The sequence below is a fragment of the Grammomys surdaster genome, unplaced genomic scaffold, assembly GCF_004785775.1.
Source record: "Grammomys surdaster isolate TR1022 unplaced genomic scaffold, NIH_TR_1.0 64, whole genome shotgun sequence".
Classification (NCBI taxonomy): Eukaryota; Metazoa; Chordata; class Mammalia; order Rodentia; family Muridae; genus Grammomys; species Grammomys surdaster.
Genome location: NW_021604566.1, coordinates 858539 through 886538, shown reverse-complemented (window position 1 = coordinate 886538; position 28000 = coordinate 858539). Strand labels below are relative to the sequence as shown.

Sequence of the window (28000 nt, the reverse complement as noted above, 5' to 3'; positions counted from 1 at the left end):
AGCTGTGGAGGGTCTGGCGGTGAGGAGGTATTGGGGACACGGGTATGCGGGAGCGAAGGGAACCTCGTCTGGCGGGAGCCATGGGAGAGGAAAAATGGGGGTTGGGGTGGGGACAAGAAGTAGGAGACTGGAACTAAGGGGTTCCCGAGGTCGGTCCCTGTCAGCATTCTTGTCAGGAGGCCAAGGAGAGTCAGGGGATGGAGTGTATCCCCAAATGAGAGGCCACGGAAAAGCCTCTCTGGGAGCTTCTCTGTCCATCCTCATTTTGGGAAGGTCTCCCGCGCGAGAGGATTAAGGTGTGGATCACTTTACGGAGAAATTCTTAAGCACAGTTTTCTCCTTTAGTTCCCCCCTTTTCCTTCTGCTCTTCTGGAATTGAGGTCCCGTCACCCCTGCAAGCGACACTGCCCGCCGGGTGGGGCTGGGAAGGAGGGAAAGGAGCCTGGAGGACGTGACACCAGAAGGTTCCCTCCACCCCCTGCTTCCCCGCCACAGCCGCTCTCCAAATTGGCGCGGAACCGGCTTCTCCACAGCCCGCTCTTGGAGGCTCGTCCAGGCGCCTGGCTGGCCGAGTCCAGGACGTGCCTTTCCCACCCTGCTTGTACTGGGGAGTGCATGAATGGCCCAGAAGACCATCTAAAGGGTGGTAGGGTACTGTGCAAATTCCTTAACGCACTCACGTTCCCAGTGTAGGAAATGAAAGCATTACATAAAATTACTGAGATAGCTAGTGTATTTCAGAAGATAGTGCAGTATTTTTTTTAAGGCTCAGGCCACCTTCTGGTAACGTTAGTTTTAATTAGAACTTGAAGATTATGGATGATTATGTTCTTGATTTTGTTTTTCTTCTCCCCCATTTAGAGGTTTCATAGGCTTCAAAGAAGAGAATGTCAAGACGCAGGTAACACTGTTAGTCTTGGAGACATGTTTCAAAATTAGCTGTTGCTTTTGAAATATATGACTTACTAATTAAACTTCGTTTCTAAAATTCATCATAGTAGTAGCCGTTTACAAGCTAAGCAGCAGCATGCCCAGCCCAACCAGCCAGACTCTCCCCAAGAAGCCCAGATAATTCAAGCCAAGAAGAGAAAAACAGCACAGGTGATTTAAGGAAAAAAGAGGGAGAAAGGGAAGGATATTCATTGCTGAGACCTTAGTTTACATGTTCTTTTCTATTTTCCAGGATGTCAAAAAAAGAAAAGAGGAGATCACCAAGAAGCATCAGTATGAGATTAGGGTAATGAAGAACTGGACTGGGTGGGCTGGGGAAGAATAAGTAAAATCATGTGCCCTACAGTAGGAAGATTGTAATGATTTAGAGGTGAACTTGAAGGAGGTTCATATAAACCTGAGTCCTACAGCTGCAGTGTAGTTGGCCAAGAAGCAGCTGGTTCCCTTCTGTAAATCCCTCCCTTTTGGAGCTGGCTGGTGTACCAGGGCCCTTTGTTCAGTTTCAGACTGCAGTGGAGGGCCCTAATAGCTACTGGCTGGCATAAAAAGGATGTGAGATCACTGTCAGTTTGGCACCCAGGCTTTGGTATCCCTTCCTGTGTGCTTACTTGGAGATGGTAATTCTTTGAAAAATCCTCTAATTCCACTTGACTAAATTTTTTGATGTTTTTGCATTCAAGTATTAGAAAACACTTTAAAAATAGCTTTTTGTTAAAAGTATCCTCGCTAAAATTTCTAGATTTAGAGAACTATTCTTAAAATTATTTTACTTTACATTACAAATGCATTCGTTATTATTTCAGTACTTAATGCCTTTTATTACCAGGCTTCATTATCTAACTTATGAAGACTAATATGAATTATATGGCTTTAGAAATTAAGTATGAACACCAAATTGGCTATCATTTGAAGATGCAGAACAAAAGCCAAGGTTTCTTACTGCACTAATAGGTTTTTCTCTTTCTGTTTTGAAATGACAGAATTGTTGGCCACCTGTACTATCTGGAGGAATCAGCCCCTGCATTATCATTGAAACACCCCATAAAGAAATAGGAACAAGTGACTTCTCTAGATTTACAAATTACAGATTTAAAAATCTTTTTATTAATCCCTCACCTCTGCCGGATTTAAGGTAAAAAAAAACATTCAGTAACTATATACAAAATGTTAAAGTGATAGAATTAAAACAATGCCATGTATTTTTTTTACTTTATTATAAAATAGGAAAATGTATTATTTTTAGTACCTACCTTACAGAGAAGTAAGTATGTATCATTATACATGAGACAATATTTGCAAATTAAAGCCCAAACTTGGGTTTTACTTGACTTGCTTGGGAAGTGCTTCCAGACATAGTAGAACTGAACTAATTTTTAAAATGTAGCTTAAATAATTTGTCAAGTTAAAATGAGAACATTTTTAAATGTACAGCAGTTTCAATTGACAACCCTACTTACTCCTTACCAAGTTTACCATCAGTTATGATATGACTAAGAAGTACAGCTTATAGAAAATGTTTCTGTAATAATTGACATTTGACTTGAAGAAGCAAATTAATGGAGTCAAACTATCTCTGTGACTAATACTTTGTTCCACCTTAAAAATCATTATAAATGATGTTGCTTATATTTTCACATGTTGAAACTTAATTATTACTATGACCATATACTTATTTTTACATATACATATATTTATTTTTCTAGCATTGCTTTTAAGAGTTATCTTGCTGGGTGACAATGATTCATGCCTAGCACTCAGAAGGCAGAAACAGGCAGATCTCTGTGAATTCAAGGGCATCCTGGTCTACAGAGCTCCAGGATAGCCCCGGCTGTTACACAGAGAATCCCTGTCTCAAAAACCAAAGTTATCTTAAACCATAACTTTTATAAATTATTAAAAAAAAATAGGATTATGTGAGATTTACCAGTAAGGTGGAAATCCAAGAGGAGCTACTTTCCATTTGTAATTGCAAGTTGGAGTTGGATATTTGAAACTTGTATTTATGCTATTGTAAACAGAACATGTATAGGTCACAACTATAAATTATGTGCTTCCCCTCACCCCCGAATCCTCCCTATGTAGCTGGGCATGTTCACAGGAGGTTTGGCAAAACATGTTACAAAAGGAAAACAGATACGTGCATGACAAACATTTTGAAGTTCTGCATTCTGACCTGGAACCACAGATGAGATCAATACTTTTAGACTGGCTTTTAGAGGTATGTTCTAAAATAGAAATTTCTTTTGCATCTATGATAGAAAAATACTTATATGGATGGGTATGTGCTTTCCATGAGAGTTGAGAGTATGCTGTCCACAGTGTAGTTTGTAACACCTAAAGTAGAATATGACTTGATATTTTTTCCCTTTTAGTGGTAGGGATTGAACCCGGGGGCCTTGTATGTTAGACCAGCGCTGAGCTATAACCCCAGACCAACTACCTTTTTTTAAGAATAAAATCAGGAGTTGGGAGCATAGCTCAATGGTAGTGTGTACTTAGTACCAAAGCAAAGAGTAAAGTCCTAAGAACACATCTTCAATACAACCCAAACCAAAATCAGAAATCCCTGATATATGTTACGTTTGTTTCTAGTTGAGGGTACTCAAAGTGAATGGAATGTATAGTTGACTAGGTTTTGTATACAGGCATACAAAGGACCAGCTTTTTCTGCCATGAACTTTGGTTACCCTGAGACCTTAAGCCCTTTACATCCTATTTAGCTTCCTTTATAATGTGCTCCTGTTCCTTTCAGAAATAACACTATACTCCTGGGTATGGATGGTAGTGTATCCCTGTAATCCACAAAGGCTGAGGCAGGAAGATTGGGAGGTTAAGGCCAACTTGGCCTAATATCAAGTTCCAGATCAGATGGATTACATAGTGAAGCCTTGACTCAAAACAGAAAAATATACCATCGATTTAAAGGAATATCAGTAATTCTGAAATGCCTATAGATTTAAGCAAACATTTTTTTTATTTGTATTATTGTAAATTACTTGATGTTAAACTGATTTTCTTACAATTCTGGATTATCTGCTCTGTAGTCTTGATGGGAGATGGTGGACTGGGGAAAGGATTTACGAATTTCAAGCAAATCAGTGCAGGTTACAGTGATACTGCCTCAAAATAAAGGGCAGGTGGGATGTATTATACAGCTTAGTGGTGAAATGTTTGCCTAACACATGGTGAAGCTCTGGGTTTAATCCCTAATATTGGGAGGATGTAGATTCATTCTGAGGGAGAAAGACAGGGTGGACCTTTTGGTAGATAAAAATATGGTATAGCTCAGAAATTATCAGAAATGTTTCCAAGACTATAAAATAAGGTTGTTGTATCAGGTCATTGTCCTTAACAATGATTCACTGATAGTATGGAAAGGAAACTAACGTTGTTGGCTTTGCCTATTTTCATTTGGAGGATTCCAAAATTGAACATGAGGTCCATTTCTAGCGATAATGCCGTCAGTGTAGTTAAGAATTATGTTAACTGAAAGTTTTTACTTTGTATGCTGACAGAAATATTTTCAGTCTAAGAATGTAAAAAAAGTTTATTGTTTGAAAAATCTTGAAGATATCTCTTTGAAATACAACATCTACTCCTGATTTTAAGATTTTACTTTTATGTGTAAATTTGAGTGCCAGGTGCCCAAAGAGATCAGAGACGGGCATCAGATCTAGCACCAGGGTTATAAACAATGGTGAGCTGCCTAGACTCTGGTTCTAGGAACCAGTACAAGTAAGTTCTTTGCTACTGAGTCATTCTCCAGGTATCACATTCTTGATTTTAAAATAGTATAAGACAGGAACAGAATAGTTCTTTAAAAGGCTTCTTCTCATTTTCAAAAAGAGATAATGGCAACCCATTTCATGGAGTACCATTAAACTTTAAGTGTGAGAATGGCACTGTTTATTAGCAACAATAGTAGAACGTGAGGGCAATTCCCACTAAACAAAAAACGTGGACAGATTTTATCACCAATGTTATTAAATTAGCCTGCAATAAAATATGAAAAATAGTAACATGGAAACACTGTAAAGCTAGGAGAGCAAAGATAACAAGCCCACCTATCTATCAGGTAACAAACTCACCCTGTCTATCAGTACATGTTATTCCCTCCCTTATGTTAATAATGGCGTCCTGAAAAACAAAACTTAGCCTCAAAGTAGCTCGTAATTTGGTATAGTAAATATGACTTTCTATTTTAAATAAGTTCTGGAAATAATATTGAATATTTGCTTCTTTCAGGTCTGTGAAGTATACACTCTTCATAGGGAGACATTCTACCTTGCCCAAGACTTTTTTGACAGATTTATGTTGACACAAAAGGATGTAAATAAAAATATGCTTCAACTCATTGGGATTACCTCATTGTTCATTGCTTCTAAACTTGAGGTGAGTTCTTAAATTTTATCCAGATATATTTATGGTAAACTTAGTTTTTAGATAAATATATTAATCTTAGGATACGGTCATTTTCTGAACTAAATCTTTATGATAAAAGAATTTATTCTTTATAGTGGGGATATAAGAAGTTACCATAGGTCAATGTTGTTACATAATTATATAGCACCTGAGTTCAGAAGAATGGTCTTTAGAAAACAATCAAATGAAAGAAATGTTATGCTGAGTAAGAATAATAGTCTATCCAGCTTACTATTTTTCTGTCTAATGTTGGTGTCATGTTAAAAAAAAAACTTAATTGCCTTAAACTTGCAAAAATATGTAATTACCATCTGTTACATTTTAATGCACTGTTGGCTACTTCCAATCACAGCTAGTATCATTTTGAGGGATTGAACACATTAATATCCCAAAGTATGTATTATTTTCTTCCAAGTTTATCTTCTGAGTTTTATGTTCTCTCCAAATTCTACAACATATGGCAGGTATATCCGTTTTTAGAGCCAGCCTGTCCTATTGTTTCAGATCTTTATATATTGAAGTCTTTAGTTGGCTGCCACATGCCAGGTTTTTCTTCTAATCCTCTGATAATTTCTAATTCTCAACACTTTTAAGACAAACTTGCCATCAACCAAAACACAATCTTCTCATCACAGGGACTTGCCCTTCCTTGCCAAGCACTTTTGAGACAGGGTATCATGATTTAGCCATGGTTAGCCTAGAACTTACTGCCTGGTCCAGGTTGGTGTCAAATTCACAGATCTGCCTGCCTCTTGAGTGCTGGGATTAAAAACATGTTATATCACACCTGGCCTTCTTTTGTTTCTTAAAGTATAAGTACTACTACAATAAGTATAAGCCCAGTATTTTTTTTTATAAATATACTTTTGTACTAGGATAATGTGTTTACTTTCTAGACCTTATTTTTGTTGTTTTGAGATGTTCTGAGTGCCCTAAGTGGCCCAAACTGTCTTCAAACAAATTCTGCAGCTGGAAGATGACCTTGATGTTCCCGTCTCCAACTACCAAGTGATAGGATTACAGGCTTATATGCAGTGTTTCCTACACATTAGACAAGCACTAAATGAGCTATATCCCTAGTCCAAGACCTTATTTGTTGAGTGTCTTGTTTTAGTCTGACCACCAGACAGTATTAAAAATGTTACTTTTTTTGTTTTGTGTTCTGTTTGTCTAGACAGGGTTTCTCTATATAGCCCTGGCTGTCCTGAAGCTCACTCTGTAGACCAGGGCTGGCCTCGAACTCAGAAATCCTCCTGCCTCTGCCTCCCAAGTGCTGGGATTAAAGGCAAACAGTTTCTTATAACAGATTAAGATTGAAATACAAGGTCAACTCCAGAAAAATAAACCCTGAAAATGAGTACAGTAGTTAGTAACAGATAATTACATACCAAAAAAATTTTAATATAGTTTTAGTTTATAATCACTTTGTTGTGAATTTGTCCTTAAAATTGAAGCCTACATATATAGCCTAAGTATGATTTGTTTTTATTTAAATTGTGCTTAATAAAAAATTTTCTAAATTAAAGGAAATCTACGCTCCCAAACTCCAAGAGTTTGCTTATGTCACTGATGGTGCTTGCAGTGAAGTAGATATCTTAAAGATGGAACTCAATATATTAAAGGTAATGATAATGTCCTTTCTTGGTTGCAATTTTGTAATACAGTAATTATGAGTGAACCTTGGATATAAGAAAAGGCCAAACTTAAGGCCAATCGCCAGGCAGGCATGACGACATTGATTCATGGGGGCCCACATAATGTAAAAAGTTGTCTTTTAACCTCCACATATTAGTCAGTCACATCATGTGCCTACCCCAAAGTTAAATATAATTTTGAACAAAATTTTAAGAACCAAAATGGAGGTTTTAGTCTGAGCATATAATTTTAAAAAGTTGATGCAAAAATATTAATATTGGTTAATGGTTGGTAGGGAAACTTAACCTCTAAACTCTACTATGTACATTGTGTGTGTGTGTACATTATATGTCATAATTAATGGGCATTTTACATTTTCATTGACAGGCTTTAAAATGGGAACTTTGTCCAGTCACGGTCATCTCCTGGTTGAATCTTTTTCTCCAAGTTGATGCTGTTAAAGATGTTCCTAAGGTTCTTCTACCTCAATATTCTCAGGAGACATTCATCCAGATAGCTCAGGTATTGACCCTGTTACTGTTAAGTCACAAACTACACAACAAAATGGCATACTGAAATAAATCTTAGTCAACAAGAAAACATTTGACCCATAAAATTCTTTTTCAAGTAGTTAACATTGCTTAATAATTCTAGAAAAGAAAATCTATTTAGGATTTGGGATTTATAAAAATCTTTTTAATATAAAATGGGGAAAAATTATGTTTTCAACTAGTTGTCTGTAGGCTTTTTGTTTTGTTTTTCAAGACAGGATTTCTCTGCATAGCCTTGGCTATCCTGGAGCTTTGTTCTGTAGACCAGGCTGGCCTTGACCTCAGATAGCCACTTGCCTCCCAAATTCTGGGATTAAAGGTGGCATATACCTCTATGCCTGGTGTTATGTTCTTTAATTATGATTAAACTATCCTAGGCCAGCACATTCTAACAGAGTAAGTAAAAGAGAATTCCATTCTTCACAATAAGATTTGAAGGCTGTACTTCTGTGAAGACAACTTTTAATTTTATTCTATGTAGGATGTAAAACTGACATTTGGTGATGAGTATTAAGTCTTTGGATTAGAATTTGTGTTTTAAATCTGTAAGTCAACAAAGTTGCAGAATATTTCTAGTATATAATTTTTAATATCGCTATTCCAAAATTTTGAAGATGCTCCAAAATTGGCACACTTTTTTTTTTTAAAGATTTATTTTATGAGTACACTGTCATTCTTTTCAGACACACCAGAAAAGGGTATCAGATGCCATTACAGATGGTTGTAAGCCACCATGTGGTTGCTGGGAATTGAACTCATGTCCTCTAGAAGGGCAGTCAGTGCTCTTTAACTGCTGAGCCAACTCTCCAGCCCCCAAAATTGGAATTTTTGATTGTGAAAAATTCCACACTTGACTTCAGTAATGGTTACAAAGAACAGGCAAATTTAAAATATTCTATAAAATTGAGTATGTATATAGTGTGTATGTAAGTGAATTGAGTTCTGACATGAGTTCCAGCTCCCAAGAGATCTCATACACTTATTTAAGATTCTAAAACATCGAGATTCAAAAATACTGGTATTAAGATAATCATCTGTGGTAGTATTTCACTTGTAACTCCCAGTTTCTACCACCTTCTTGCCTGATGTTTGAGTACAAATACCAAGTTTTATTCAGCGACCAGGAAACCAGCTTAGCCCTCTGAAATCTTGCCTTTACACCATTCCAGTTCCTGCATTACCAAGATAATACCACTTACCTATTGAGTTGCTAAGAATGTTGTCTTCTAGTCTGTCCAGTTTACTGCGTCCTTTTAAAAGTGTAATTTTCCTGATTTAAAATCCCACAGTGGGCTTAACTAGTAGTGCTTCAACTTCTAAAGGCCCTATATAATGTAGCAAAGCTACTACCTCTAGATTTCCTTGCTCTCCACTGCCCACCTTAGATAAAGAAGGCAGGAAGAGTTATCTTTGGCAATGTTCTATTTCAAACACTCTCTACCCACCAATCTTCTGGTCTAGCCTGTTACCTAATTTAGAAGCCTTCACTAGCTTTTTCCAATCTAGATGAAGGGCTCACCCTTTAAATAGTTATCACTTTGTTCCTACAATCCTATTGTTTTTACTCCCTTCACTGCAATCCTGAGACTGGGTGGTAGCTTATTTACTTTAGAGTTATATATATGTAAGGGACATATTTATGTTTCTCTTAAATTGTTTTTGCTTTTTCCTTGTTAGCTTTTAGATCTGTGCATTCTAGCCATCGACTCTTTAGAATTTCAATACAGAATTCTGGCTGCTGCTGCTTTATGCCATTTTACCTCCATTGAAGTGGTTAAGAAAGCTTCAGGTAAGACTATTTTGTTGACTTCTTAACTGTTCACAACTTTTAATTGAACTCCAGGAACTTTAACACCTTACACAAACACAAAATAAAACAATTTAGTTTTTTTGTTTTGCTACAAATGTTTAACCCTTAGTGTATTTCCACAATCAAAAAAATACAGCCAAGTGGAAATTAAATATTTGAAGCAAATACCACAGTTCTACTTTGTATGAATAGGCACTGGTTTAAAAGCTTAGAAGTGGGCCTGGAAAGATGGATCAGTGGTTAAGAGCACATGCTGCTCTTGGAGAAGACCGAGGTTTGGTTCCTAGCCTTCACAATCTAATTCTAGCTCCAGAACATCTAACACACTCTTCTGATCTCTGGGCACTTGTGTACATGTATACATAATTCACATAATTATAAATCTTTAAAGAAAGAAAAACCCACTCTCAAGAGTCAGATGAGTAGCAAAAACAATGGGAGGCTGAACCAGGAAGGAAGCCAACCTGAGCTACAGAATGAGCCTTGAGAAAACTATCAATTCTTTTCAGCTTTAATATAAGAAACACAGTTTGGGGCTGGAGAGATGGATGGCTCAGTGGTTAAGAGCACTGACTGCACTTCCAGAGGTTCTGAGTTCAAATCCCAGCAACCACATGGTAGCTCACAACCATCTGTAATGAGATTTGATGCCCTCTTCTGGTGTGTGTCTGAAGACAGCTACAGTGTACTCATATATAATAAATAAATAAATCTTTAAAAAAAAAAAGAAACACAGTTTGACACAGTTAACATTTTATTAACTTTTTAAATCTAGGTTTGGAATGGGATGATATCTCAGAATGTGTAGACTGGATGGTGCCTTTTGTCAGTGTTGTAAAAAGTGTAAGTCCAGTGAAGCTGAAGACTTTTAAGAAAATACCCATGGAAGACAGACACAATATCCAGACACACACAAATTATTTGGCTTTGCTGGTATGGTTTTTTGTTTTATGTGTTTTGTGGGGTTTTGTTTGTTTGCTTTGTCTTTCACTGTTTTTAAAAATCTTGCTATTTAGTTAAGTCCTGAAACTAATGGAGCTGAAGTTAGCAAAGTTTAGCTAAGATCTGAAACTACTATGTATTACTACTTAGACAGTTATATAAGACGATAAAGGGAAAGTAATGATCACGTTGATTTAAAACGTAATGGAGATAATTAAATTAAGGCAGACTTGGTGATAAAGGCCTAGGATGCACACTAACTAGCACTAGGGAGGCTGAGGCAAGGAGGATCGAAAGTTTAGGACTGGCCTGGGCCACATAGTAAGACCCTGTCTCAAGAAAAATATTACTGTTAAGGAGCTTAAAAAAAAAAAAATCAAGACTAGCAGCCTATATAAGAAATTAGAAAGTTTTGTTGTTTTGAGACAGGATTTTACTGGAATAGCTATATAAACCAGGCTGACCTCTAACTCAAGAGATACCTGTGCCTCTGCCTCCTAAGTGCTAGGATTAAAGGTGTGTACCACCGCCACCCAGAGACTCTTAAACTTGGATAGAAACAAAAGTAGGTAGTAGTCTGGTTTTACTGCATACTTGTTTTATCTTAACTGTTAATTACTGAATAATTTCTTCACGTGCAGAATGAAGTAAACTATGTGAACATCTTCAGAAAAGGAGGGCAGTTATCACCAGTGTGTAATGGAGGCATTATGACACCACCGAAGAGTACTGAAAAACCCCCAGTAAAACACTGAAGTTAACAAATTGGAATCGAACAAATAATGGATAGTTTTTCATATAAATGAGTTTTTCAGAAAAGTAGTGCTGTGACTGTCCTTGCCTAAGGAGTTACACTGCCATTCTTTTATTTGAAAACTGTCAATTTGGCACTAAATGCCTAGGATACACAAAATCCTGGGTTCAATCCCCAGCACTACAAAAGAAAAAAACAAAACAAAAAAACTTCAAAAAGATTGGCACTAAAGAGAAATACTTCCTATAAAAGAGAACTTGTTTACAAAGGTGACTTCACTCCCAAGGATAGTGGATGGAAGCCAACAACAATTTATGCTATAGAAGTTGTTTCTGTTTGTTACTGTGTTTCTTTAAAATCCAGTGTTACTGTGTTTCTTCTGATGAACTGGGAATTTTATCATTGGAATATGCATTAGACTAGTGAGTGCTACCTTAAAGGATACATTAGCTGACACAGAACTTTGAATCTAGATTTTATATTCTTAAATTCCTATACTCTTGAATGGTGCAATTTGTTTTTTGAAAATAAAATTTAAGCTTATTTACAAAATTGTTTTGTAATAAAGTGACTAATTTATCTAAAGCTGTTTGTAGCAAACTACGATAAAACTTGAATTTTTATGGATGGTAACGTTCAATCTATTTTTAACTAGTAGTTTGCCTTACCATAATATTCTTAATCAGTAAGGCATTGCACCAAATGTTTAAACTGTGCTCTAAATGGGAGAACCAAAGAAATAAACAAGATAAATGCTTTGGCTTCTTCTACTCTGGGGTTTTACTTGATAGAAAGGTTGCTTTACAATCTTTTTGTGTATCACAATTTGGGCTTAAACACTTTTCCAAACTATATACGTCACTTTATTACATTAAGATATCCCTAAGGCGCTTTATGTTTGCAAAACTGGTGGTCCATTTTTCAGCCCCATGTTAGGAGACGAGGACTTGTCAACACGGTAAAAACTTAACATATGACCTAAACTTCTATTTTCTTATGGCAGAAAAATATTAAATGTATACAAACTCCTAGGAATTTATTTATTTAAACTTGCTGTATATAGAATAGCTACTTATACATTAAATATTTTAAGTTAGCCTTTGAAAAGGAAATTTGGGCCTAAAAAATGTTAATTTCATTAGAAAAAAAGTGGTACCAGACTGCCAGATTATCAGACATGTGAACCTTGTCTCTCTTTGAAGAAATTATAAACTATTGTTAAGATATGAAGTTTTTGTATAATTTTTGTTTATAAACTAACTTGTTTCAGTTTGTTTTGGTCTAAAAAAAAAACACCACTAAACTGTACATATGTATTATATAAACTTAATCTTTTAATACTGTTTACTTTTAGCCCATTGTTTAAAAAATAAAATTTAAAAAAATTAACTAACTGCTTAAAAGTAAAGTTTTGCCATTGCTTGTAGAAACTTCTTTTTCCTTCTCTGTGCTGCCAGCTGTAATACTTCTTCAGGGTTGCTTGCATTCAGTTCTGTTTGGCCAATGGCTTTGATCTTAAAACAGAAAAGTATTATTAGAAGTTTGACTGAAAAAAATTTATCATAATAGTACATATAAGTCAAAGTTAAAAATAATCAAATTTAAAACTACAGAAAAAATTGGTGTTATTACATTGATTTTTTTTAACTTACATAGTTACCTGGAGGGACATTTTCTTACACTAAATAAATTTCTGTATTTGTATGAGATGGTTGTCTTTAATAACAACATCTTTATAGTTAAACTAAGTCTTCAACAGAAATAGTTTGAAAGAAATCACAAATGTTTCATAAATGTGCAAAATAGTTTTCAGAAGTAATTAGGAAGAAGCACCATGACCTAAATATTCATAGTAGTTTTCTGCCAATTTTGGAGCCTAAAAATCTAGTTTTATGTTTTAACTTTCTGACTTTGACAGAACTTTTTTTAAAAAGACTATCTTAAAGTTATAATTAGACTAGAATTTGCTAGATCAAGGAATACATGTGGGCAAAGGCTGGTAGTGGAGTGGTAATACCTTAAACCATGGTATCTCAGACAATTGGTAGAGAAGCCCATGTATTTGAGAGAAATCATATACCTCATGTGGGTACTGTAAAGCTTGTGAAAGGATTAATAAGGAATAAAGGGGCTGAGGGAACAGTCCAGTGGTGGAGCACTTAACATTCATGAGGCCATGGGTCTGTCTCTAGTTCTGTGACCACTAGAGACCAAAATAACCAAGAGTAAGCAAATGAAGGGCCAAGGACTAACTTTTTAGAAAATGAGATTTAAGGATAAGCAGAAGATAACTACAAGAAAGCATAGGGCTATAGTGTGTGTGGGGGGTGGGGTGGGGGGAGATGAATAGAAAGATCAATGATCTAATGAAAGAAGCCACAGGTAAACAGTAACAAGAATTAGGAAGTATTTACTGGCTTTTGTACCTCTTAACCCTTGAAAGGATAGTCAAAAGCATAGTTGTGTCAAACTTCCAATGGAGTGGGAAATTTTACAAACCTAGGCAGAGGAATCAGAACTGGCCAGAGATAAAGCATAGTCAAAGGACTGACATTAAGGATAAAGTAGGTTACCAACTACAGAAGTTAAAATGCCAGCGGGAACAGAACAGCAAAACTTGCTTTCATCAAGAGTAATATAATTTCTTACCAGTAAGCTTAATGCATACAAATGACCTTCAAGGTGAACAATAACTATAAACCAGAATCTCAGCTGGCATTCCTAAGTCTACAATGATTAAGATTAATTCCTATAAAGCCAGTAGGTTGTCTTATTTTCTGATCTATCCAAAGTAAACAAGAGCCAAGGAAATCATTCAAAATGGAAAATGTACAAAATAGGGACTTAACAGGAAAAGTCTAAAATAACACTTTTAAAGAATGTTTAGGCTATAAGATAAACAACGAAAGGAGCTGAGGAAATGGGTAACAATGGTTTCGTAGTGGCAAGTCTGTATGGTTAGGATGTTTTAAAACAATCAGGACTTTTCCAAGAAGTAAAGAAAATGAAGACACAAAATCCAAATCTAAGAGTTCCACCAGTTTGGTTATCACACTTGGCTCATTATCAGACAACCTAGAAAACTTAAAAAATGAATTAAAAAGCCTTGTCTGTTACTGCTGAGCAGACTGTACTTGCTGCACTTATGGTTGAGTAGGGAAGGGTGGATAGAAGGGGCTGACTGATGAGGGGCAGGGGGAGATCACAAACCCAATTTTGAGAAACACAGAAGCAAGAAAGTCAGAAAAGGCCATGGACATAATGAGTAATAGTAATAAGATGAAAAACACACTTGACAGTAAGATGAGTGTAAAGGTAGTGAGTAGAATTGTGGCTGAGAGGCCTCTAAGTGTGAGGGTTAAAGGATAACCTATATCTGCATGTAGAAGAACCAGAAGGCAAATGAGTCAGTAAGGATATGGAGTTAGATCCTTTAAAGGAGAAGGGATTTTAAAGTAATATAGTGGCAGGCCACATATGGTGGTGCACATCTTTAATACTAGCATTCAGGAGGCAGAGACAGATGATTTCTGCCTTTGAGATCAGCCTGGTCTATATGAGTTCTAAGATAGCTAGGGCTACTTAGTAAGACCTCTCAAAAAATAAAAGCATCTAATGGTCAAGGTTGCCCAAGAGACTCCCAAAATGGCTATTGCCATTGATTGCCTCCCAGAGGTGCATGGTAAGTACCTGTTCCTGAAGATACCATATACTTTAGACACAGGGCTAAGGGTTCCTTGAGCTGGAGTTGACCTGAAAGCCAGAAGACACCAGGCAAGCTTCCAAAAAGAAGGAAACAAGCAATAGTCCTACTCAGCCATGATACCTATGAACCACAGCAACAAGCAGCATGGTGCAATGACCCCAAGACTCAAACACTGGGACTCATACTTTGGTGGTAACCAACAGCTCTCTAATTGGATGTTTAAGACCTTCCTAATGAGGGAAATCATACCTAGTACAGAAAACCTAACCAACCACGCAAGGCTAGTAAAATCATGGATCTTGTAAAAGAATCTACAACCACCACTTTATTAAGCCAGCACAATTCCTAACTACATTTTAAATATTTGTCCTTATACCTGCAGGTAACCAGTCCTCACTCCTCATCAATAAGACTCTTTGCACCAGAGACCATTACCTAAAACTACAACTGATCAAAGTATAAGGCTGTAGTCCCAACAGATGTGGCTACAAAGTAACTCCTGCACCTAAGTATCGGGGATCATTAAGGAAGAGGGGTACTAAAAGACTTCAAGAACCAGAGGATAAGAAAGTTTGCTGTGAAATTGGATCTTTTCGGAGTCTTAGTGTCAGAAGCCCATAAACACTCACCAAAGTGAACTGAACAAAGACAACAACAGACATACTAAAAACAGACAGGGGAAAGCCTACAAGGTCCCAGTTCTTCACAACTACAGGCAACTAAAGAATGTAGAGTGGGAGAAATAGTCCACAGCAGAGAAGAGCACACCCCCAACTGGTTAATAGTTATTGTATATGTCCACATACATAGACTTATGTAACAATTACTAAGGGAAAAAGGAGCATGAATTTGAAAGAGGAAGAAAGGGTATATGAGAGGGCATGGATGGAGAGAAAGGAAGGGGACTGGGGAGACAGAGAGTTCAATCGCCAAAGTGTTTGCCACTCAAGCCTGAACTGAGTTCAGGTTCCCAGGTCACCACAAAGGCTGGCCACCATGGCACATACATCTGTAATTTCATCCTGTCCCTATGGAGAGATAGGAGGTGAAAACAATTCCCAGAAACCTACAGACTCACTAGTATTATGAATCTCACAATGAACAAAAGACCCTGTCAAGGTAGAAGGCAAGGATCACCACACAAGGTTGTTCTCTTGACTGCCACATATACACCATGGCACACGCATGCCCACATTTAAACACTACAAACACAATGCATACACACTTTTAAAAAAAAAAAGGAAAAAAATGGGAGAAGCTATGGCATTTAACGAACCAGGCTAACTACATGTTCTTTATTCCTCTCACATGTTTTAAGAGTATTAAATAATGGTTATATACCTTTATCTGAGTATGTCTTAAAAGGTACTAACAACATGCAGTTTTATTAACGAGTAAAATCAAAGTATCTGCAATAATACTGATTTATCACATGGTGGGCAAGTAATGAGTGTAAAATTTTAAATACTGGACTAGTAAGATGGTTCAGTGGGTAAAGGAGCTTGCCACCAAACCTGATATCCCGAGCTTCAATCTTTGACACTCAAATAGTAGAAAAGAACAGACTAATGCAAGTTGTTCTCTGACCTTAGAACACACCCAAACATACATAAAATGTTAGATAAAAAAAAGAGAGAGACATGAGTCGAATTTAAATAAATAACGTATCCAGTAATTGTTGGGCAATAATTAAATGCCAGAAATCATTCTAGTTATCATCTATGACTAAGCCAAGTCTAAGTTATATAGCATGTCAAATGTTGGTAAGTGTTACAGAAGAGTAAGAGTTAGAGAGGGTGGTGGGGCATGCCATTTTACAAGATGACAGGAGAGGCTAACCACTAAGATGGCAAAGTAGAAACCTGAAGGAAGCTGAATGTCCCTGGATAGAAAGTGTCAAAAGTCCTTAGAGGATGAGTATTCTTGACATGTTTAAACAACAGTGGGAATACTTGTATTGAGGTCAGCAAAGGGGAAAAAGAAATCAGTGAACTGCTGTAAGGACTGTGTAAGATGAAAAATCATTTTAAGATTTAGAACAGAGATATAAAATGTTCTAATATGTTCACATCAGCATGACACGTAAGTAATAACTAAATTCTGGCAGTAAATGGACAAACAAGATCTTTGCACAATGGTCAAAATCTAAATTGTTTAATATTCTGGAAACAGCATCATTGAAGAAAGGTGTAAGGCAACTTACTGCAATTTGTCTTTTATCTGTTTCTCCTCTTTTATGATGAAGATCTAAATGTATCAGTTAAGAATCAATCATAAAACAACTGTTCTACATGAATCAGTCTCAACTGTTGAAGGCTGGTTGAAGTAGTTTAGCAGACAAAGGTGCTTGCTGTCAAGTCTAATAAGCCAAGCTCAATCCCCACGACCCATATGGCAGAAGACAATTAACTTCAAGGTTATTCCATTTTGGAATATGTACATACACACAGTCATATATGTAACTTTTTTTCTAATCCTGAACTGTTTCTAGCTTGGAAAATATGTTCAATGAAATACTTCTTTAAGCAAACATGAACTGCTGTGTCACATGCAATGGTGGAAGGATACAAGTCAAGTACTCCAAGATTGTGACGTCCCAAATGTAGTCATAGTAGGAATCCATAGCATCATGGCTGCAAAACAGAATCTCATTACTATTTATGCAAAGAAGATTCAGCCTTATGCAAAAAAAAAAAAATCATACCTGTTTTGTTCCTGCAATGACTTGAAGGCTGTTTTGTAGTCAATTTCTCTGAGGAACTGACATAAAATTGCCACCTTTGAAACAAATGATTTAAAAAGGTAACATGACCCTTCATGATATGAGAGGAAAACCTTTATTTTTCATATTTATCTTACTCTTTGTCTATTGGTGTTTTGTACATGTATATCTGGGCACCATGTGTCCTTGTGGCCTGTAGAGGCCAGAAAAATACAGGCCTCCCAGAACTGGAGTTACAGATGCTGTGAGTTGGCATGTGGCTGCTGAGGACTGAACCCAGATCCTCTGCAAGAGAAGAAGCCAGTGTTCTTAACCACAAAGTCAAACTCTCCAGCCCCACAAGTCTTTAGAAGACTTGAAATAATGTTGGATAAGTCAGTTCATACTTATGGATCCCATTTAATTTTCATTTGAAAAACCTTTACCCAGTATTTTTGTCTCTTTCTGACCGAAAACTAGTTTACCAGAGACCTAAATTACAGTTTTAGATCTTTCTTCATTTGAACATGTAAACTGCCAAGCAAATGTCCTAGCATTCAAGGACATCAGACACATGGAACTGTACTTTTAAAAGCTGCAGATATGGGGCTGGAGAGATGGCTCAGTGGTTAAGAGCACTGACTGCACTTCCAGAGGTCCTGAGTTCAAATCCCAGCAACCACATGGTGGCTCACAACCATCTGTAATGAGATCTGATGCCCTCTTCTGGTGTATCTGAAGACAGCTACAATGTATTCATATATAATAAATAAATAAATCTTTAAAAAAAAAAAGAAAAGAAAAAAAAAAGCTGCAGATATATATCATTTAAAAAAAAACACTAAGTCACCAATCTCTAAACACAGAAGAAAGCATCCAGTTCAATCAGGCAGGTTCTGAATGCTTACCTCGGCAGGAACTGGGATTATGGGTCAGTGTTATAACACATGCTAGCATTTGTAAAGATCAGGGTTAATCTCTAGTATTAAAAAAAGGAAAGATTAAAAACAAAAAGTTGAAATGGAAAAAAACCAAAACCAAAACCAAAAAACGGGTAGTGGTAGCTTCCAGCACTTAAGAGGTAGAGGCAGGCAGATCTCTGAATTTGAGGCCAGCCTGGTACACTGAGCGAGTTCCAGGACAGGCAGGCTATGCCTGTCTGGAAACCCTGTCTGGAAAAATAAAAACAAAAAAAACAACAACAATAACAACAAAACACCTATGTCTTCATGTCTTAACCATGACCTTTAATTCTAAAGCACCTCCCTGAAAGAAATCCAGTGGCACATAGCAGAAACTCTTCATTCTTATAACCATTAAACCATATGTTTAATGGTTAAACATATGGTTTAATGGTTATAACCATAGCCTCTTATATTATATTATAACCAAGATGCAGATAGGAATTAGTAAACATTGACCACTGAACTTCAGTGGAAAACAAACACTTCATGCTTTCCTATATTTATGATATGTATATTAGTCATTGGGGAAGTTCAAGTCATTCACGGTTGTGGAAGAATTAGAACCCTCATGCTACAGGAACACAAAATGGTACAGCTTTGGCAAGTGGGTTGGTAGTTCCACTTTTATGTAAATATTCAGGAGAATTAGAAAAGGGTGTACTTGAATGTTCATAACAGGAATGTTCACTGAACATTCAATATATTATATTATATTATATTATATTAGCCTCTTATAACCATTAAACCATATGTTCTGTTTCTACAGACTTGCCTATTCTGAGCATCTCTCACAAGTGAATCAAATCATATATAGCCCTGCCTGTCTTTCACTTAGCAGTTTTCAGTTAATCCATTTGGTAGTACACATAAGTAATTCATTCCTTTATATGGCTGCAGGATTTTGAGGTATAGATACATCATTTTACTAAACCATTCATTATTTAATGGACACTGGGATTTTTTTCCCTGTATTTTTGGCTTCAGTGAACATTCCTGTTATGAACATTCAAGTACACCCTTTTCTAATTCTCCTGAATATTTACATAAAAGTGGAACTACCAACCCACTTGCCAAAGCTGTACCATTTTGTGTTCCTGTAGCATGAGGGTTCTAATTCTTCCACAACCGTGAATGACTTGAACTTCCCCAATGACTAATATACATATCATCATAAATATAGGAAAGCATGAAGTGTTTCTTTTCCACTGAAGTTCAGTGGTCAATGTTTACTAATTCCTATCTGCATCTTGTTCAGTTCTACAAATTATTAAGAAATTTAAACATGCTAAGCTAACAGCCATTTTGATATAAAATAAAAGCTACTTTCTAGTATGAATTTACGTATTAAGCCTAACACACATAAATATAAGTCAAAACTATGGTATCATAAACTAACCTGTGTATGACAATTCAGCAAAGAACAGCATTTTATCATTCGCTTTATCACCTACAAAGAGACAATAATTATTTTCAAAACCAGCTCCCACTGACTGTAATAAATATATCACTCTGGTACAGAATGTCAACAAAAGAAAGGCAAGAAGGATGAGGGAGGACTGCAACTATGTGGGAGCTCAGGGCTTCCCATTCAACTTTGTTAATTTAAAAGTGGTATAAAGAAATAAATTACTAAAAAACCTTTAAATCTTATTTTAAAAACTTGTTAAGTACTGGAAGTTTTCATTTGTCATATTATACTAGTGATCTAAATCAGGGTTAATTGCAATGTATTTAAAAGCACTAAGATACTCCTGTATGAGGTAGAGATGGGAAAACGTTTGCCAGTGGTATGTAGACAGCAAGAGTAAGTTTATCTACAGACCTAAAGGCCAGTGTAAGAAAGAACTAATGCTGTCTTGGAGGGCTGAAGATAGAGCTCAGCCCTAGAGTAGCACACACAATGCCCTGAGTGAGACCACAACATCTCAAGATCATACTGGTACTCAATGTGAACTAAAAACGTATCTATTAAGAGTGGATCTTAGGACCCAAATCTAGTGGTGCACATCATCAATCCAAGCACTCAGGAGGCAGAGACAAGTACATCTCCAGGCCAGACTGGTCTACATAGTGAATTTCTGGACATCCAGGGCTATGTAGAGAGACCTGTCTCAAAAATGACAGAGTGGACCTTAAGGGATTTTTTTTGTCCACTTTATAAAGATTTCTATATCACTTCCAGGCTGCCCTCAGACTTGTAGTGATGTAGTAATCCTCCTGCCTGAGCTTTCCAAGTGTTGGGATAGTAAGTACCTATCACAACAGCTGATTCCTGACTTATCACAAAATAGGGTAACTTCCGGCAATGCACGTGTATTTACTCTAGTCCCTTCTTAGGTTTATCATATAGACATAAGAAAGACAGCAAGGCAACAGAATTGATACGATTTGAGAGCTGTTGATATTCTAACAGGATTAGTTAAGTGAGGAAAAGAACTAGCCATGGACTGGGGCTTAGTGTTTGGTATTTGGAGGGCTTTGTGGAAGGGACACAGACATCAGTCCTCAACAGGCTGAATCTGAGGAGTTCTGGGAATGTGAGGTGGGAGTATCAAAGCAGGAACAAACATTATAATATCGGCACTGAAAAGGAGACAGCAGCTGGGCATGGTGGCAGATGCCTGTAATCCCAGCACTGGAAAACATGAGGTAGGTGGATCACTAGGAGTTCAAGGCTAACATGGGCTACACATCAAGGCTGCCTCCAAAAGGCCAAAAATAAATCTCCATCGACCCGAGAGTCATCATCACAGATACAGATATAGCTAAGTGCTACCCTAAGGGGACTCAAAAAAAAAACATGAAGGTAGGCAAGAGGGAAACAAGCCCCCAAAAGAACTTACTTGGTCTGTATACACATCAGGGGGCACAGCCTTATTAAAGAAGTCAGAGCACACAGCTCCTGCCTGGAGGTAATAGTGAAGAGCTGCCGAATGCTGATTTGTTGCTAAAGTAGAAGACAGTGGTAAAGAGTTATTTGCCATTAAAATACAAGAACTGAAAAGGATTCAAACAGTAAGTTAAAGATAAGATTCTGCATGACACAACAGGTAAAGTTGCTGCCACCAAGCCAGAGCACATGAGTTTGATCCTTAGAATCCACATGATAAAAATGGGAGAAATGACTCCCTCAGGTTATCCTCTGAATTACACACACACACACACACACACACACACAAATACAATTTATAATGTGTATATGTATTTTTCTGAGTAATGATAAAACTGTATTTATTCAGAATAACATTGTGAAAACTACGCATTTAAAAAAAGAAAAAAAAATCAAAATGATACAGTAAATTCTTAACCTCCTAAAACTGATTAGCCAAAATCTAGCTCAGATTTCTCATTAAATTTATAGTACAATATCTAATATATGGAGTTGTTCTCCCCCACCCCCCAGGGTTTCTCTGTGCAGCTCTGGCTGTCCTAGAACTCACTCTGTAGCCCAGACTAGCCTTGAACTCAGCAATTCACCTGCCTCTGCTTCCCAAGTGCTGAGATTGAAGGCATGCACCACCACTGCCTGTCTCATTATATGGAAATTTTTATTTTCCAGACTAGAAATATATTTCTATTCTAATTTTTAAAGGGTACCTCAGAACCTATATAGCTAATGTGCTTTTAGACATTTAGATTTGGCAATGCATTCTTTTGGAAGCTAGAATGCTTCCAAAAATGGATGAAAATAAAGTGTTAAAAAACAGCAATTAGCTGGGCAGTGGTGTCACATATCTTTAACTTTAGCACTTGGGAGGCAGATCTTTAAGTTCAAGGCTAGCATGGTCTACAAGAGTTTCAGAACACTCAGGGATATGCAGAGAAAGCAATCTCAAACCCCCTCCCCATGAAAGACCAAAACAAAAACAAACAAACAAAAAAAACCAATTAGCTGACTGTGGTGGTGCATACCTATAACCTCTAATCCAAGCACTTGAAAAGTAGGTGTATCATGATAGCAGTTTAAGACTGTCCTCAGCTAAGTCATGAATCCATGGCCAGTGGGCTACAGGAGACCGTATCTCAACCCTTGCACCCCCTCAAAAGGGGTACACGTATTATTAGATACATGAAAGTTTATTTTATTATCTCTTGAACCTTTAAAATTTGAAACTTTTATTTCAAAAACACTGATCCTCAAAATGTTCTCAGTCAGAAATTTTATCTGTATAGTATTCTGAATTTTGAAAACATCATATTGACTTGGAAAATCCTATGACACAGAATTGTTTATGAGGGCAGTAGAAATTAACTTCCAAGAATACAGATTTTAAATTTTTATTTATTTATATATATATCCCCTTTATTATATATAATTTATATACACATATATACATATATGTATATATATACATATGTGTGTGTGTGTGCACGCACACACGTCTACACAATCGTGTTCTCCTGAGTTTGAGACAGGGTCTTACCACATAGCCTTGGCTGGCCTGGATATTACTATGTGTCTTGAACTTGTAACAATCCCTACTATGTCAGTTTCCCAAGTGAGAGTATAAGGATAAGAAACCACACAATTAAAATTTTTACATTTATTTATATTATTTACTTTATTATTTACATGTACAGGCACACATATATAGGGCAAAGGACAAGTTTCCAGAATTGATTCCCTATGTCCACTGTGTGGGTCCTGGATATTGAACTCAGGTCACCAGGCTTGGTAGCAAGTGCCTTTACCCACTGAGCCATCTCACCAGGCACAGGCTAGAATTTTTAAAGAGCAATTTTATAAACAAGCCTCACTCATATTACTAGAGTTGGAGGAATGATAGGCCAATGGTTTAGAGTACACACTGCGATTCCAGAAGACCTAACTTCAATTCCCAACATCCAATCAGGTGGCTCACAACTTCTTCTAATTCAGCTCCACAGGATCCAAGAAAACTAATACCCCTGCCCCCCCAGAAGCACTCCCATACATGAGGTATACAGTCACACACACACACACACACACACACACACACACACACACACACACACAAACACACACTGTTAAACCCCAGGAAAAACAAAAATTTAAAGTCCCCACACACACACTACTTAGAGGGAGGGGGCACTAGAAGGATAGTTCAGCAGTTCAGACTGCTTTGTTGCTCTTCTAGAAGATCCCATGTAAGCCCTCGCTCACACTGTCCCTAACTCAGGGGATCTAATGCTCTCTGCTGACCTCCTAGGCACCACATGTGCATGCATATAAATACACACAAAAATAAAAGGTAAAATAATTTTAAATTTTTAAAAAATCTTTTGAGTTTATTTTTTTGTTTTCCTTTGAGGGGAGGTTGCAAGGGCAGAGGGCAAATATGGAGGGCTAGGGAGATGAATGGGATTGGTGCATGATGTGAAGTTCATAAAGAACCAATAAAGAGTTTTTAAAAAGGCATCTAATGCAGCTATCGTAATGTGTACTATACTTACTTTCCCTTCTAAGAGTGCAACACAAATAAAACATAAAGCAATTGATATCTCACTTACCAAAATAAATATCCGCTTGAATAATTAGCCAAGCATGGTTGTTTGGATTTATACTGAGTGCATATCGAACTAGCTCTTTCACAGTGATTGCTACAGCTTCAAAATCCACAGACTGGAGGCTGAAGAAGAGTATTATGCAATGATCTATTCTTAAAGGCTGCTTCAAATTTCACACATGCATTTATTAAAAATAAAAGACACAACCAAAGTCTCAATAGCCACACAATCTTTACCTCTGCTATTAATTAAAACAATAACAAAGTTCTATTTTCTAGAAGGCACAAAGTACCTATGTCTCAAATACTAGCAATATTCCTATGTGATCCTCTATCTTCCCAGGACTTCTCATAAAAACCTTGGATTCAATGTTACTGATGAGTTTACAGATTAGGGGTGGCAAATACACCACTTTAGTGCTTTATACAGCAATACATACAAAAGCAGGAGGGAAACAGGCCAAAGGCTTTGGCCTAGGGTCAACGTGGAGGCCTGTAGTTATTAAACCAGAAAAGCCAAGCCAGCATCTAAGAAAACAGCTGATGGCTACTTTCCTAGAAACCAAAAGCTTAGTGAAAGAGAACTCAGTCCTCCATCAGAAGTACATGCTAAAGTCATGGCCATTTACAAGGGAATGTGACAGAGCAGGTCTGTTGGCCTAAGGAGTTAGATTTTATCACTGACCACAACTGTGCCCAATATAATGAGGAAAGAATTATTGCTATTATTAACAAACAACAAGTTCTATGTTTACAGCGAAAGCAGTTAACTGAGATCTTATGTTACTGGATGTATAAAATGTCAACACATCTAAGACTCCTGTCTACATAGCAACCAGTATTAACCCAGTAACCATTAACCCAGTGTCACAGACACTGTTCTTGAAATGCCATCTTAGGAATCCACACAGACTCTTGATGAGGAGAAGTATGTTTTCTGGTCAAACATGCAATTACCATTTTTTTTTTATTTATTTTTTTCTGGATCAATTTAAAGTATTGCCATCATAAAAGACAGCAGTTAAGCCTGCACTAACATTAACTTTCCCATGTCAAGGGTAGATACTATTTTTATACCTATTTTAAAAATAAAGAATTTAGCAAGAAAGCAAGTGGCTCAAGGTCATGTGTCCAGTGCACACAGAGGCCATGTTTCAGGGCTCCAAAATAAGCCATATTTGCTTTTTATGAACATAAAGTGAAAATCTACTGTGACAGTCTGGACCTGCAGAGGTAATAGAGGTGACAAACAATGAGTCCAAAAGCTACTACTTAGTTAAAAAGACAAAACTAGGGGACTGGAATGTAGCTCAGGTGCAGGGTGCCTGTCTAGCATTGGCTCTGAGTTCAATTCTCAGCACCAGTCAAAACAAGGAAGCAGGACACAAAATTGTCGGCACCTGATTAGAGTCCTCCTATAGCATATACCAAATCATGTATAAAATCAGTATAAAAAAACAGTAGAATTAGTAGTCTGGGTGCACGGTGCTCCTTTGGAAGCAAGCAAGCAGACAGCAAGTCACTTGTAACTATTCTCCCTCACTCCTGATTTTGTATTTTTGGGTTTTTGGTTTTTTTGTTTTCGTTTTTGTTTTGGCCTCAAATCAATGATTCTCCTGCCTCAGCCTGCTGAATTCTGGGATTATAGGTATGCACTACTGTCAGAACATGGTCCAAGAATGGAGATGTCGCAGTGCTTGTGAGAATGCTCCAAGGAACCAAGACTAGAGTCTTATGATCTCAGTTTCTTCAAAAACACAGGACTGTGCTTAGATTATGATTCTGTGCCTCTTCCAGTGGATAGGAGTGAGTTAATTTCAGACTATTCATTACAATAAGCTACTGCTATTTGTTTATATGTTTCTATGGAAAAACATACACTTGCTACTTGTGACTTGCTGGACAAGTCTTGAGACTAGATACTTTATTCATGTGACTCTTCTTAACCTTCAAAGTATAAATTGTCTGATGCTCTTAATAAAGCTGGCTATTGCATGAAACTTTAGTCCATTATCAGCTCTTTTCTCCCAGGACCCACAGCCTCTAGGTTGGTAAACACAACACCAGACCTGCTGTTTCCAATCTATAACTGTGAGCTGGAAATACATTATTTCTATTTACTGTACTACCTTTTTACCTGTGTCCTAAAAACCTTCTCTTCCTCAAAGACATCCCTAAGATTCATAAAATAAGGTTGGGACCTGTGCTTCAAGTACACAATAAACTTAGGAGGAATGGCAAAAATTGGAAAGAGAAACTTTGGACCATAAAACTGGCATGATACTACACCCTTGTAACCTTAGCTCTTTGGGAGACTGGACAGGAAGACTGAGAGTTCAAGACCAGCCTAGACTACAAAGAGACCCATGTAAAGGAAGGAGGGTGAATAGATAGGTTGGTCCTATGACAACTAAAAGGTTTTGGGTCCTGATGAAAATCACAGCACTTCAAGAGATCTATAGGGAATTCTAAAACAAATCACTTTTATAATTACTAGGAAGATAACAACTATAGCTGAGAAACACCACGATATCTGTAGAATCCTACACACTTACAGCCTTTAATTATCCCAGAGTATCAATAATAAATAGGATTATTTGTAAATATGTTTATTATATACTACTTACTTAGGAATGGAAGATGGCCAGATAGAAATGTGCTCAGCTGTGATATCATTCACAATGTCCTCCTTTTAGAAAGAAAAATGTGCCTTTTATTTTTAAGCAGTATGATTTAAAGAAATTTCCTTCCAATAATTTTTAAATAAAATTATAAGATACTGACCCGAACATTGTGAAGCTTCACAAAGAGTGATAAAATAATAGTCAACACCAGTGGTTCCTATGAAAAAACACAAGAACATTTACAAAGTATGTGTGCCCATGTGTATGTCCTGATGATCTCAGAGACACTAAGTATTTTACAAAGCATGTGTGCCCACGTGTGTGTCCTGTCGATCTCAAGAAACAGCAAGTATTTTCTATTTTTTTTTCTCTTTTCTTTTTTTTTGAGACAGGGTTTCTCTGTGTAGCCCTGGCTGTCGTGGAACTCATTCTGTAGACCAGGTTGGCCTAGAACTCAGAGATCCATTTCTCTCTGCCTCCCTAAAGGCTTAAGCCACCACTGCCCAGTGCCAAGTATTTTCTTACAAGAGGCCTTTATCTTTTGAGAATTTTGCATCTACAGTGGAGCACACTAAGTTTTATTCTCAGTTTCACAATAAAATTATAGCACGTAATATACACTTAAATCATCACATTTCTATACCTAGCTTATCATCATCGCCAACATCCGAAATCTCCAGTAATTCCCAAAACTCAGTAATCACATAAAAAAACTTACCCGTAATTTTTTGATAAAAGAAAGTAGTTCACTCCTACAAAAAAATTTATGTATTTAATATCAAACATTAAAATAGGATGAAGAATATAAATAATATTATACTTTACATCCCTCTCTTAATTCCAGTTATGAAAAGTATGTCAAGCTGGGTGGCAGTGGTACACGCCTTTAATCCTAGCACTAGGAATGGAAGTGGAGGCAAGTGGAGCCAGGCACTCTGAGTTCAAGGCTAGCCTGGTCATAGCAAATTCCAACATGGCTAGGGGTACTCAGAGATTGTTTTGGGGGGGGAAAAAAAAGTAAAGTATGTCATACCCATTGGTATAATAACCCAGTACATTTCTTTTTCATTTTAATCACATAAATTCTTCAGTACTAATTGTAGACTGATTTTGAATTCAGTGATTAAATTAAATCTCTGAGCTGGTAAGTTGGTTCAGTGGGTCAAGGCACTTTCTGACAAAACTAAGGACCCGAATTGGATCCTTGGAACATACTTGAGAAAACAGGAGAGTACGTACTTGTCTAGCTGTCCTCTGACCTCACACACATGCAACAAGCCTCCTTTCCAACAAAGCAATTAATTAATAATTAATTACATCTTAAACAGAAAGGTATTTTCAGGAGTGGCCAGGCAGAGGGGAGCACGAGAAGAGGACCCAAGAATTCTTCTGATTATATTTATTCATTGCACACACACACACACACACACACACACACACACACACACACACA

The 28000-nt window shown here is 37.0% G+C and overlaps 2 protein-coding genes across 2 annotated transcripts in view; one reads left to right on the top strand and one right to left on the bottom strand.

The window, feature by feature from the left end:
• Positions 1 to 4: 4 nt before the first annotated feature.
• Ccne2 (cyclin E2) lies at positions 5 to 12216 on the top strand. Its single transcript, XM_028768610.1, has 12 exons — positions 5 to 27; positions 862 to 901; positions 1002 to 1101; positions 1184 to 1237; positions 1932 to 2083; positions 3034 to 3169; positions 5197 to 5343; positions 6900 to 6995; positions 7396 to 7530; positions 9237 to 9348; positions 10145 to 10302; positions 10953 to 12216. Exons 2-12 carry the CDS (start codon positions 888 to 890, stop codon positions 11064 to 11066), a joined length of 1218 nt encoding a protein of 405 aa, XP_028624443.1. The 5' UTR covers positions 5 to 27; positions 862 to 887; the 3' UTR covers positions 11067 to 12216.
• Positions 12217 to 12375: 159 nt separating this feature from the next.
• Positions 12376 to 28000, bottom strand: part of Ints8 (integrator complex subunit 8) — a 49774-nt gene continuing 34149 nt past the window's right edge. Inside the window, exons 18-27 of the mRNA XM_028768600.1 lie at positions 27266 to 27299; positions 26708 to 26764; positions 26551 to 26612; positions 23928 to 24046; positions 21281 to 21384; positions 19834 to 19884; positions 17476 to 17549; positions 17340 to 17404; positions 16975 to 17018; positions 12376 to 12579 (exon numbers count right to left, since the gene is read on the bottom strand). Of these exons, the coding sequence (XP_028624433.1) occupies positions 12463 to 12579; positions 16975 to 17018; positions 17340 to 17404; positions 17476 to 17549; positions 19834 to 19884; positions 21281 to 21384; positions 23928 to 24046; positions 26551 to 26612; positions 26708 to 26764; positions 27266 to 27299 (727 nt within the window). The 3' untranslated portion in view covers positions 12376 to 12462. The remainder of the gene's footprint in view (positions 12580 to 16974; positions 17019 to 17339; positions 17405 to 17475; positions 17550 to 19833; positions 19885 to 21280; positions 21385 to 23927; positions 24047 to 26550; positions 26613 to 26707; positions 26765 to 27265; positions 27300 to 28000) is intronic.

What these genes read in the sequence shown, in the direction of transcription:
- Ccne2 (XM_028768610.1), top strand. An exon ending in TGGAACTCAATATATTAAAG is followed by an intron (nt 6,996 to 7,395) that starts GTAATGATAATG and finishes TTTCATTGACAG; the next exon opens with GCTTTAAAATGGGAACTTTG. An exon ending in AGTGGTTAAGAAAGCTTCAG is followed by an intron (nt 9,349 to 10,144) that starts GTAAGACTATTT and finishes TTTTAAATCTAG; the next exon opens with GTTTGGAATGGGATGATATC.